This window comes from Trachypithecus francoisi, unplaced genomic scaffold (assembly GCF_009764315.1).
Source record: "Trachypithecus francoisi isolate TF-2019V2 unplaced genomic scaffold, Tfra_2.0 Lachesis_group12, whole genome shotgun sequence".
NCBI classification, from domain to species: domain Eukaryota; kingdom Metazoa; phylum Chordata; class Mammalia; order Primates; family Cercopithecidae; genus Trachypithecus; species Trachypithecus francoisi.
Window position 1 is genome coordinate 26,993,233 of NW_022681457.1, and position 13,030 is coordinate 27,006,262.

Consider the following 13,030-nt stretch of genomic DNA (forward strand, 5'->3'; position numbering starts at 1 on the left):
GCTGGGATTATAGGTGTGAGCCACCATGCCCGGCTGTTAGGTACAATTTGTTATCCCCACTTTGCTGAGGAGGAAATCAAGGCACAGAGAAGTAAAGTAAATTGCCCAGTGTCATAGAGCCAGTGAGTAGTGGAACTGAGATTCAGTCCTAGGCTGGCTCCAGAGTTCCTGCTGCTTATCCTTACACTCTACTTCCTCTCAGATGCTCAACAAGTGGTATTTGAATATAACATGAAATACATCAAGTGTTCCACTAGTTGGGGTCTGAAAGCACTGTTTGCTCAGGGCTGAATCCTCTGTCTTTCTGGAATTATATACATATAACAAAAATCAACAATGCTGTGGTCAACAACTAACCTCTTACGGTATACTGGCCTTCCTCAGATCAGAAATCAGAGAAGTCATTCTGTGAGGAGGACCACGCTGCCCTAGTGAACCAGGAAAGTGAGCAGTCAGACGATGAACTTCTGACACTTTCCAGTCCACATGGCAATGCCAATGGTGACAAGCCTCATGGAGTCAAGAAGCCCAGCAAAAAGCAGCAGGAGCCAGCAGCCCCTCCACCCCCTGAGGATGTGGACCTTTTGGGCCTGGAAGGGTCTGCAGTGAGTAACAGCTTCTCTCCACCAGCGGCTCCTCCCACCAATTCTGAACTACTGAGTGACCTGTTTGGGGGTGGAGGTGCAGCTGGTCCCACCCAGGCCGGACAGTCAGGAGTGGAAGATGTGTTTCATCCTAGTGGACCTGCGTCTACCCAGTCAACACCACGCCGCTCTGCCACCTCCACCTCCGCGTCTCCAACCCTAAGAGTGGGAGAAGGTAATTTTTTCTATGTTTTGCACTGTGCCTCTCAGATTTGAATTCTAACCTTTGGCCAAAGAGGTGGAAATGAACTTTCCTAACAAGCTAGACTTTTTTGATTTCACTGAAAGTCCTTTAGATGTCTGTATCTTTATTTAAATAGAGAGCATAAGAGAAAATAGAAATATTGTCCATTTGGGTAGCACACTAAGGTAGTGTAAGAGTGGACGTTTGAGCTTCACACTCTTACTTCTAATTTTCTTTGTTTAGCACTTCAACCCCTGAGCTGCATTAGTTATGTCTGCTTAAACATATTGATTGATGAATTATTGTTGATAAAAATAGGTAATATTTATGAGGTATTTACTATTTGCCATACATGGAATTTAATACTAAACATGATTTAATTCTCATAGAAACCCAATAAGCAAGTGCTATTTTTATCCTCATTTTATAGTTGAGGAAATGGAAGCATAGAATTAAATCAGTAGCATAGGTTTATATGACTAATAATTGATAAGTACAGCTCCTGAAGAACCAACTCAAATCAGCTACCCCTTGGTCCTGTCACCAATAACCAAGATGACTTCACATTAGGAAGGGTAAAGAGAAATGTCTCAACTCTTCAGGCCTATAGTATCCTATAGGAACATTTTTTCCCCAAGCATGTCCTTCCCAGAAGGCTGTGGGCTGGTCTTGACTTGTGATGGTTCAACTGGAGGCATCCTTCATGAGTGTGGGTCTCAGAATTACAGAGTTCTGAGGCTCAAGCTCCGATGTTAGTTATTGGTGGAGCCAGGATGTGAACTCAGGTGCCCTGAATCCTATGCCAAGGCTATTTCCTCTGTACTTCACTTCCTTCCCTACAGTTTTAACTTGCCAAAGTGAAAAAAAGCTCTGTCAGGAAAACAGTTTCCAAGATCCAAGATAGCACAGTACTCGATGATTGCATTTTAAGACTGTGTACCTGGTGTGACTCTCACGATTTCATTCATCATAGTTTCAGGCAGCTAGTGGCATTCCAGTGCCAGAAGGGGCCTTAGACATCAGTTAATTCTGTGCCTCATGTTATAGACAATGAAACCGAGGCTAGATGTATTGATTGACCTGTCCGAGGATACCCACTGGATTAGTGGCATACCCAGGTCTAGAATGCAAATATTCTATCCCCCCAAGAGGAAGTAGAAAGAACACCAAATCTAGAGTTAAAGACCTGGATTTGAATCCCAGGACTAACACTTAACTATCTGTGTAACATTATTAGAAAATCTTCTCAGTTGTAAAATGGGGATAATACTTACATATTAGCAGTGTTGCAAAGACTAAATTTTGAGCTCTTGTCTTGTGGTGTTGGGCAGTTTTAGCTGTTGGAGAGTGCCCCTAGTTTAACATAAATTGATATTTTAAATGTACTAAGTATGGTAAGAAGGGATGAGGCTAGTTAACAAATAAATCCTGCTCTTAAAACCGAGGTAGGATATATGGCTTAATACGTTTTCAGCTAAGACTTCATTGGCATAATGCTCTCCTAACATCTGCTGGGCAGCAGATTAGCCTTGTGTAGCAGCAATGGTATCAACTGTGGTTCATCCAGCAGATAAGTCCAGACTACTCCTTTGTCCACAAAGATAGGAAATTCTTGGAGTCCACTGTTAGCCCTGCATGAAGTGACAATTCTTTAACATTTAGTGAATGAACTCATGGGACAAATAAATATATTTTCCCATTGTTTTCTAGGTGCCACCTTTGACCCATTTGGAGCACCTTCCAAACCATCAGGTCAGGATTTGCTGGGTTCTTTTCTGAACACATCCAGCGCTTCCAGTGACCCGTTCCTCCAGCCCACGAGAAGTCCTTCACCCACAGTACATGGTAAGGAAATATTTTATATTGTATTCAGTGGAACATAGTTTTCTGCAAGATGTCAGTAAATGCTCATATATAAAAGCACCCTGTGGGTGCTTTTTTTGGTAAAAGCTTCCTCACACATCTCTGTTTTTGAAATTAACAACTCACCTTAACATATCAAAAGCTCTGGGCTGTCTTACAGGACAGAAACCTGCTTAAGTTTGTTTAGCTCTGCTTTCCTGTTTGACTATGGTATCCTTTTTTTGCATTAGAGCTACATGGGTAGAATCATAAATGACCCTTGATTGTAGGACATGTAATTATTTTATGTACCAATAAGAAAGAAAACACTGCCACTGTGAAATGACTGGAAGATACTTCTTGGTTAGAGAAATCTTTGAAATGTGGAAAAATATGTCCTAAATCAATAAAATATGTTAGTAGTCCACAAAATTGGTATTCCAAAGAACAAAGTTTGGGATATGATAGCCACTAGTTACGTGTGGCTGTTGATGACTCGAAATGTGGGTGATCTGATTTGAGATGCACTCCAAGTATAAAATATATACCAGATTTCAAAACTTAGTACAAAAAAGGCATGTGAAACATCTCATCAATATTTTTATATTGATCATTTATTAACATAATATTTTGAACATACTGGGTTAAACTATATTGTTAAAAATAATTTCAATAGTGTCTTTTTACTTTTTAAAACGTGACTGCTAGGAAATATAAAATTACATATGTGGCCCAAATTATATTTCTATGTTAGAGACTTAGGTTGTATAGAAAGAAAAATAATCACATCCATTTATAAATGTGGGTCACTTAGGTAACATTGATTGAAACCGGAGCTTTGCAGTGAGGGATAAATAGCTTTGAGCCAGAGAGCTGTAGCTCATTCCTGATGTTGAAGTCTAGTGAACATTATTGGCCACAACCTAGAAAGTGATGTGTCGTTGAAGGCCTCCTGAGCTTGCTTGGAGAATGCAGTCCAGTTATCAGTTGACTTCGGGAAACCATGCCAATACAAAAGGAAGATGACTTTTGCAACACTGGTGAAACTGAACTTGACTAAAAAAGAGTCCAGGAGCAACTTTTAGGGTTCATTTCCAACTAGTCTTGAATCTCAAACTATTTGAAGTGTGTCCACAGGATGATATACAAGGAATTCCCCTCTCACCTATGAGTCATGCTCACTTGAGAGAGTCTCCTGATTGGATGTTGACTACCTGTAGGAGAAAAGATGCAGGAATGTAGAGTAGAGTTGGTTTTGCTCACTCATTTAAAATGTTGTCATGTCATTGCTCTGCTCAAAATGCCTCCCCATTTCACTCAGCATGAAAACCAAAGTCCTTGAAATGGCCTGTGTAGGCTCTGCATGCTCTAGCATCCCAGTGCCTGTGACCTCATTTCCTATTCTCCCCCACTTTGCTCTCTGCATTCTAGCTCTACTGGCCTCTTTGCTGTTGCACTGGCTGTTTCCTCTGCCTCATACTCTTCCCCAGGCATCTGCGTGGCTAAGTCCTTCACTTCCTTCGAGTCTTTGCTCAAATGTCCCCTTCTCAATGGAGTCTATTCTGATTCTTCCATTTCAAATCACAACTCATCTCCCGACCCTACTCTACATTCCCCTTTCTGTTTTACCTAGTAACTTCCAGTATACACAGTAATTAACTTATGTGTGACTTTTTTTTTTTTTTTTGGTCATCTATCTGTCTCCGTTAGAACATGAATTCCACAAAGGCAGGGAATTTTGTTTTGTTCCCTAATACATCCGTAGTGCCTAAAAGAAGTACTGGCGGCCGGGCGCCGCGGCTCACGCCTGTAATCCCAGCACTTTGGGAGGCCAAGGCGGGCAAATCACGAGGTCAGGAGATAGAAACCATCCTGGCTAACACGGTGAAACCCTGTCTCTACTAAAAATACAAAAAATTAGCCGGGTGTGGTGGCGGGCGCCTGTAGTCCCAGCTACTCGGGAGGCTGCGGCAGGAGAATGGCATGAACCCGGGAGGCGGAGCTTGCAATGAGCCAAGATCACGCCACTGCACTCCAGCCTGGGCGACAGAGTAAGACTCCATCTCAAAAAAAAAAAAAAGTAAAAAGAAAAAAGAAGTACTGGCACATGGTAGGTGCTATCTTTCCAATATTAAATATAAAATAAATTAACTCATCTTTTCTCATCCAAGTTTCTTTGATGCACAGTGATAGTGTCTATAAGGCTATACATTTTCCTGATTTTAATACTTTGAAATTATTGTTTTAATAAGAGTACTACCCTTTGTGTCCCGTGAACGTGGGTGTTCACACTTGGCAGCTTGGCAGTTTTGGATCTAGTTTTCTGTTTCTGATGAGCTCATTAGAACATGATGTTTATCACCCAGTTTAGGCCAGTTAGCACTCCTTTGTTTTGTGGTTACATTTCTCATTTTGGCCTGTATTGTGCTAGCGAGTGGAAAGAATTTTCTCCTCTCCTTGTTGGGAAAGCAATGATCATTTCACTGTTACTGAATCAATTCACCATCTTCATATAAGATAGAATATAGGTGACACTCAGATGTCTGCTTTGGGAGGTCAGATTGCCCACCTCCAAATCCTCAGGGTACTTCCCTCGGGTTTCTACAAGGCATTGCAAATCTCTTGTGAAAATTAAAAAAAAAAAATACTACCTTTGGGCTCAACAAATATTTATTGAATTTTTTCCTATTCTGAAGAGAATAATCACTTGGGACATGGTGTTGGAAGAACAAATAAATAATCATAATAAAAGGCAAAATAGAGACTAAAATATTAGGTAATTACCTTTTTTAAAAAATATATTCCTGTCTCTCTAACAGACCTTAAGTTTCTTGAGGATAGATAATGCGTCTTTTATTCTCTGTCCCCTGGTGTGGTGCCTTGCATGTGGTAGGTAGTCATAAGGGTTTGTGGGTTTGATTAGCAATAAGTTCTGATACCTACTTCTACATCTGAATTGGATGTAAGACTAAGATCAGAGCTTAAAGGAAATCAGATAGAACGTATTAGCAAAACCGTCTAACTTCCACCTCAGTGGAATGGGTTATTGTGTAAAAAGAGAAGGGAGAAATATAAAAGAAAGAATTATTATTGCTGATAATGGCATATCCTTTTTAACTTAATGATGGGAAGGTACTAGATGTCTTGGTTGGTACTAAGTAAACAAAACAAGGACATCAAAGATTTGGAATGCTAATCTTGATGCCTTCTGGTGGTGATGGTGTGTGTGTGTGTGTGTGTGTGTGTTTTAAATCCCAGTTGCAATGTCAGTTTAGTATTTGCATTTTAATCCTTAATTTGTGTGGGAAAAACCTAGAGGTGCCTCAGAAAGAAATTCTTCATCATGGCATCCTGTTTCCTATATAGATTTTATAGATGTATAAAAAACTTACTACGCACATGTATTCCTCTATTACACCTGATTCATTTTAGCCAAATATTTCTTTTAAATTATATGTTTGGAACTTTGAGGGGGGTCAGAATGATTTATTTTGAAGCTGTAATGAGTTTATTTTGAGTACCATAGACACATCCCTGACAACCAGCATAGTGATGGTGTATGGCCAGTGCCCAATACATGTTCTGCATGACTCATGATTCTCAATTCATGTCACAGCAGAGGAAAAAACAAAATGTCAGTTTTAAGTGGATTATGCCTCTATACTTGTTAGTGCTTAGCAAAGGTAAACTGAGTTTAAGGTGTTTTCCCCCTCTGCTCTTATTGCACACTGACTCTGTGTTAAGTTTACAGGTGGGACACACACACATAAGATAGTTCTTTCTTGCCTTCGAGGGACTCACAATCAAATGGAGACAGACACATGCTCAGCTATAACTCAAGGTGTTTGGATATGGAGGTAAAACCAAAGTGAGACAAAGAAGGAGCAGAGACAAATAATATGTAGTTTCCGTCAAGCCTCATGTGAACAACCATAGGTGAAGGTAGAACATATCGAGTGTTGCAGAGTGTGGCAAGAACTCGGAAGCACAAGTGGATTTCTTGGGATCTTGCTGGGGCCATGCAGGCTTCAGGGATGGATCGGCATTATCCTATGTGAACTCAGAAAAGTGGGTTCTGAGCTCTGTTGTTCTCATTCTTTTTCTTCTCCCCATTTGTAGCTTCTAGTACGCCTGCTGTGAATATTCAGCCAGATGTTTCTGGAGGTTGGGACTGGCATGCTAAACCAGGTAAAGGTCAGCAGGTTATTTTCTGTACACATTTATATAATTGCAAAAGCATAATCCTTACCCAAGATGAAGTGAGTACTCAGAGAGTATTGTGGCCTACCTGTGTAATTTGTGTCACTTTTTCCTAAAGATTCTTATTCTGGAAGAGCTTTTCCCAGTGCACTTGATGACGTGATAGTGCTACTTATCATACACCATTTAACTTTTCTAAGTTTCATTTGCTGGATGTCTGTCTTGACAATAGAATCAGACAGATATAAATATATATCAAACTCTATCACTTAGAAACTCTTGGATTTTTTGGCAAGTCTGAGCTTCAGTTTTCTTATCTGAACAATGGGGATAATAATTTTGGTCCCACACAGTCGTGTAAGTTTAAATGAAAAAAACTTGTATAAGAATTTCTGGTATAGTGTAGATGCTGACAAACATGAATATTCTACTTTCTTTACAAAGTACTTATTTCAGGGCAGGATTTTTCTGTGATCAATAAGGTCTCCTCCTCATGACCACTATGGCATTTATGGAGCTGTCTCACGTGACTGCTTCTGACATTGAACAAGTTAAGTGCACGCGTGCACATATAAACATATACACAATGGGCTTATCACAACAACTTTCTGAAGCAGTTGCTGCTTCCCTTTTTTTTTTTTTAATCGTAGCAACCCCCTCCCCACAACATAACATTTACTCTGCCAATAATTTCCAAGTGTACAATGCAGTATTATCAGCTACATGCACTTTGTTGTGCAACAGATCCCCAGAACGAACCCACCTCACCACTGACCCTCTCGCATAACTGAAACTCTACACTCACTAAATAACTCCCTATCTCTGCCTCCGCCAGCCCCTGGCAACCACCCTTCTACATGAGTTTGACTACTTTAGATACCTCCTATAAGTAGAATCATACAGCATTTGACTTTTGTGGCTGGCTTATTTCACTTAGTATAATATCCTCAAGGTTCATCTGTATTGTAGCATGTGACAGGATTTGCTTCTGTTTTTAATTTTTAAAAAGTTTTTGGCTGGGGCATAATCCCAGCACTTTGGGAGGCTGAGATGGGAGGATCCCTTAAGGCCAGGAGTTCATGACCAGTCTGGGCAACATGGCAAAACCCCATCTCTACAAAAATACAAAAATAGTCAGGTGTGGTGGTGTGTGCCTGTAGTCCCAGCTACTTGGGAGGCTAAGATGGGAGAATTACTTGAGCCCAGGCGGTTGAGGCTGCAGTGAGCCGAGATCACACCACTGCACTCCAGCCTGGGTGACAGAGTGAGAACCCTGTCTCAAAAAAAGATTTTTCTTCACATTGACAGATAAAATTGTATATATTTGACGTATACAATATGATGTTTTGAAGTACACATACACTGTGATGTGGTTTAATGTAGCTAATTAACAAAAGCATTACCCTTATGTGGTTATCATTTTTGTGGTGAGAACATTTAATATCCATTCTCTTTGAATTTTTCAGGAATGTGGTAGATTATCATTAACTGGAGTCACTATGCTGTACAATGGATCTCTTGACTTATTCCTTCTATCTAGCTATAATAATATATCCTTTAACCAATGCCTTCTCATCCCTGCCCTACGTCCAACCACCCCAGCACCTGCTAACCACCATTCTACTCTTTATTTCTATGAGACCAACTTTTTTAGCGTCCGTATATGAATGAGAACATACAGTATTTGTCTTTCTGTGCCTGGCTTATTTCATGTAACATAATGCTGTCTAGGTTTATCCATGTCGTCTCAAATGACAGGAATTTCTCCTTTTTGTGGCTCAATAGTTTTCTATTGTGTGTATACCACATTTTATTTATCCATTCATCCATTAACGGGTACTTAGGTTGATTCCATATCTTGGCTGTTGTGAATAGTGCTACAATAAGCATGGGAGTGCAGATATCTCTTTGACATACTGATTTGATTTCCTTCGGATATATACCCAGTAGCAGGATTGATAAGTCATATGGTAGTTCTATTTTTAATATTTTAAGGAACCTCCAAATTGTTTCCCATAATGGCTGTACTAATTTACATTCCCACTAACTGTGTTCTTTTTTCTCTACATCCTTGCCAACAAGTTTTTTGTTTTTGTATAAGAGCAATTCTTACAGGAGTGAGGTGATATGTCATTTTGGTTTTGATGTGCATTTATATGATGATTGGTGATGTTAGTATTTTTTATACATCTGTTGGTTTTATACATCTGTTGGTTTTCTTCTGGTTTTCATCTTTATGTTTTCGTCTGGTAATTTCATAGTTTTGGGTCTTGTATTTAAATGTTTAATGGAATTTGAGCTGATTTTTGTATATGGTGAAAAATAAGTCTTTTTACCCTGTTGCCTTCTTATTCTGTTGATTGTTACTTTCCCTGCACAGAAGTTTTTAGCTTGATAGTTATCCCATTTGTTTTTCTTTTGTTGCCTGTGCTGTTGGTTTCATATTATTTCTCTTTTTTAAAACTAATGGTAAAATGGTGAAGCTCAAAAATGTTAAGCAAGATTCCCAAGGTCACTCAGGAATTGGCAAAGCTGGAATCCAGATCCAGACCTAACTTCAAATCCTACAGGAAAGAGTGAAGTCAGGTGACATGAGGACCTGGAAATAAAACAAACAGTGGATATAATAGTTCACACTTGTGGTTTGGAAACAGCATTTGTCTTTTCTGTGTTCTGTCCTTGTTCAAGGTCACCATTCACCCAGGTCAGGGAAACAGGGTCTAGCAACTTCTTAGACATTTTCAAACCCTGTCCTAATTTGCCTAGGAGACAAATGAACAGTAACTCTGGAATTCTGAATTTCAGAATTCAGCCTCAAACAACTAACTCATTTTCAGTGACCTTATTTCCTTTTCAGGAGGCTTTGGAATGGGAAGCAAGTCAGCTGCCACCAGCCCAACCGGATCCTCGCATGGTACTCCCACGCATCAAAACAAACCCCAGACTCTGGATCCTTTTGCCGACCTTGGGACGCTAGGTACAAACTCAGAAGATCGAGCTACAAATAACATTTATTTATGGCTACAAAGCCTCAAATCTCAGTCTTTGGTGTTATAGCAAGCTGGTATTGTCACCTGGAACCTCAAATAGCGTGTATTCTTAATCTATCCTCTGAAACCTGAGATAGGCTTTTTAAAAAAAGAAAGTGAGAATCAGATATGGGATTCAAAATCATCTTTATTGATTCATTTCTCCAGTGCCTAATTCTGGATGTGTAGTATGAATAAAGTTAGAGCTTTCAGGGGCTCATGGCAGCAGAGTTTGGCTGCGCAAAAGTAATGTGTAGGGAAATGGTATGAGATAGGGCTGGTCAGATGGATTTGTGCCACATGATGCCAACCTTGCAGAACACTTACTGTGATGTTGTGGTGTTACCTGTGAGATCTTCACACCATTCCCCTTCTCTCCATTAACTGTGGTGCTCTCTGGTCAATTTGTAAAATTCTATACAGAAAATAGACTCAAGTATTGTATTTCTAGAATATTTTCACCATATGTTAATAGATGTCACAGGGTAAGTGTTTTGAGAGCAAGTGAGATTGGGAAACACTGGTTTCAGCGGATTTTGATTACCACTAAGAGGGTCACAGTGTCCAGAGTTCTCAAACTGATTTCATCAAGGAACCTGTTTTCAAGGAGGGGTTCATTGGAGTACTGTGTTCTGAAACATTTTCTTCCTCCTTTTTCCTTCCTCCTCTGGGGCAGTGCAGATTTGTTAAATAAGGATGGGGTAGCCCTGACACAAAGGTTTATCTTGGCCATATTGATAGTCCCTGATCTCAGGAAGCCCTCCTGAGGCATTTAGAGCCAGATGGAGGGAATGTGAGCCTGGCTACCATTGTTGTCTGTAACTTGTGTCAGCATCTTTATCTTCCATTCTGTACTATTTAGGTGTTTTTCCCTTCTAAGAACTCTCAAAATTCTTTTATGCAGATATTTTCTTCTCCACCTTTCTTTGTATCTTACAGAAAATTTCAAATTTTAAAGTAATATTACTACATCAGATGAAATTTTACTTTAATAAAATCTCATTTATTATTGATTTTTAATGCATTTATTCATCCAACAAATATTTATGAAAGTGCCTTCTAGGTGCTAGGACTGTTTTGGTAAAAAAAAATAGCAAAAAAAAAGACAAAACTCCTGCCTTAATAAAACTTACATTACAGAAGGGGAATCAAATCATAAGTTAACAAATATATAATATAATGTCAAATAATGAAAACGATAAAAATAACAGTTAATAGTTATTGGGGCCTTACTATGTGCCAGACACTACTTGAAGTGCTTCACATATATTATTTCATTTAATCTTCATAATCTTTTGAAGTAGTGACTGTTATAATCCTCATTTTACAGACGAGGAAACAGGGACACAACAGATTAAGTAACATGCACAAATCACAAGCTTTCAACACCAAGAAGTCTAGCTCTGGAGCTTGCACTCATAAAAGGTTTAGAGGTTGATGTAGCTGAGTGTGGGAAGGGGTATCAGTTCAGTTCATCCAGTCAATGATTTTCTACCCTTGAACATTAATTCCCTCATTTCACAAGTATTTTTGAGTACTTACTACGTGGTAGGCATTCAGGATGTAATAAAGAATCAAGGCAGATGACATTCCTGTTCTTTGAAACTTACACTACGGTGGGAGGAAGAAACTTTAATTGAATGTAAAATATCCACTACTCTAGGGGCTACACAAGATGGAGCATTTTTTAAAAAGCTCCCCAGGTAATTCTAATGCACAATCAAGGTTGAGAACCACTGCTGTAGCTTTTAATGAGGATTGCAGTGGTCTCTGGATTTAGCTACCACTTTGTTTTGTCAGTTATCTGCTTCAATTGCATTAACAATTAGACTTGCTGAGCATAGGGAGAAAATATTCTAGAAGGGTAGACATCAGAGAGTCCTGCAATGTTGATGAGCCCCATGAGTGCGGGGTCAGCATCTGCTTTTTCACCACGTATCTGCAGCCTGGCATCTAGAGGATGCTCAATAGTGTTTCCTAAATGAATGAATAACTGACAGTATGGTAGGCATATGGCAAGGTTTTCTTAGTTCTTTAGGCTTTTCCATATTTACCAAATTTTAAAATAAAAAACATATATGTTCAGAACAAAGTAAGCTTCCTTAAATATAAAATGAAACCCCAGTATAGAATGAATACCAAATCTTAAGTGTATGTTCCGGTGCTCTTGGCAGGAAGGCTCTGGGACATAGGAAGAGGGACTTCATACTCCTAGTTATGGAATGAGTAGGGCAATGCCAACTTTGAAGACAAGCCCTGTCATTACATTTTCCTATCACCAAGTGTTTATTGAGCCCTAAAGATGTACTAGGCATGGGCTTATTAGCATATGAGCTTACATTATTTTATAATATATAACATCTCTTTGTTTGCTTAATTGTGGAATACTTTCATATAGTTGTGTCTTTACAGTATACCTGTGATATAGACATAGTTTTGATTAAACAGATGAAGAAACTGAGGCTCAAAGGGGTGCGATTTTTTTACCCAGCTTTAGAAGAGAGATATAGAAAGATTCTCTGTGTCCTGTTTTCAGCTATATTCTTAGTGCCCAGCATAGTACATGACACTTGGTAATGCTCACCAAATAGGGGTGAATTAGTGTATATATGTATGAATGAATGAAGAACAAATGCAAGAATGAATGATAGAGCTGAGACTCAAACTCAGATTGACGGTAAGTCCAGTGATCATGATACATTTCCAGTAGGGAAGGAAAGTGGAGTCCCAGGATCAGAATAGGGAAAGTATCTATAGAAAGAAGAGATAGTAAGGGATGAGTTATAGTGAAAGGCTCAGCAATTAGGAGAGCAATTAAGGATTACTGAGTGCAGTAAATGAACATGACATTGGAGGTAGGATGTACATAGTCTGATCCCAGCTCCATTAATTAGCCGTGTGATCATGAGCATATCAGGAAACCTCTCTGAGCCTTAATTTCCTTATCTTTATTTTTTTTTTTTTTTTTTTTTTTTTTTTTTTTGAGACGGAGTCTGGCTCTGCCGCCCAGGCTGGAGTGCAGTGGCCGGATCTCAGCTCACTGCAAGCTCCGCCTCCCGGGTTCACGCCATTCTCCTGCCTCAGCCTCCCGAGTAGCTGGGACTACAGGCGCCCGCCACCTCGCCCGGCTA

The 13,030-nt window shown here is 39.5% G+C and overlaps 1 protein-coding gene across 10 annotated transcripts in view; it reads left to right on the forward strand.

Moving 5' to 3' along the window:
* DNAJC6 (DnaJ heat shock protein family (Hsp40) member C6) overlaps positions 1–13,030 on the forward strand; it is a 162,360-nt gene that overhangs the window by 138,481 nt on the left and 10,849 nt on the right. For 9 of the 10 annotated variants that reach the window (XM_033225174.1, XM_033225177.1, XM_033225181.1 and 6 more), the window contains 4 exons: positions 385–819; positions 2,539–2,673; positions 6,790–6,858; positions 9,728–9,847. In XM_033225174.1, the coding sequence (XP_033081065.1) occupies positions 385–819; positions 2,539–2,673; positions 6,790–6,858; positions 9,728–9,847 (759 nt within the window). The remainder of the gene's footprint in view (positions 1–384; positions 820–2,538; positions 2,674–6,789; positions 6,859–9,727; positions 9,848–13,030) is intronic. The other variant, XM_033225173.1, reaches the window with a different exon arrangement.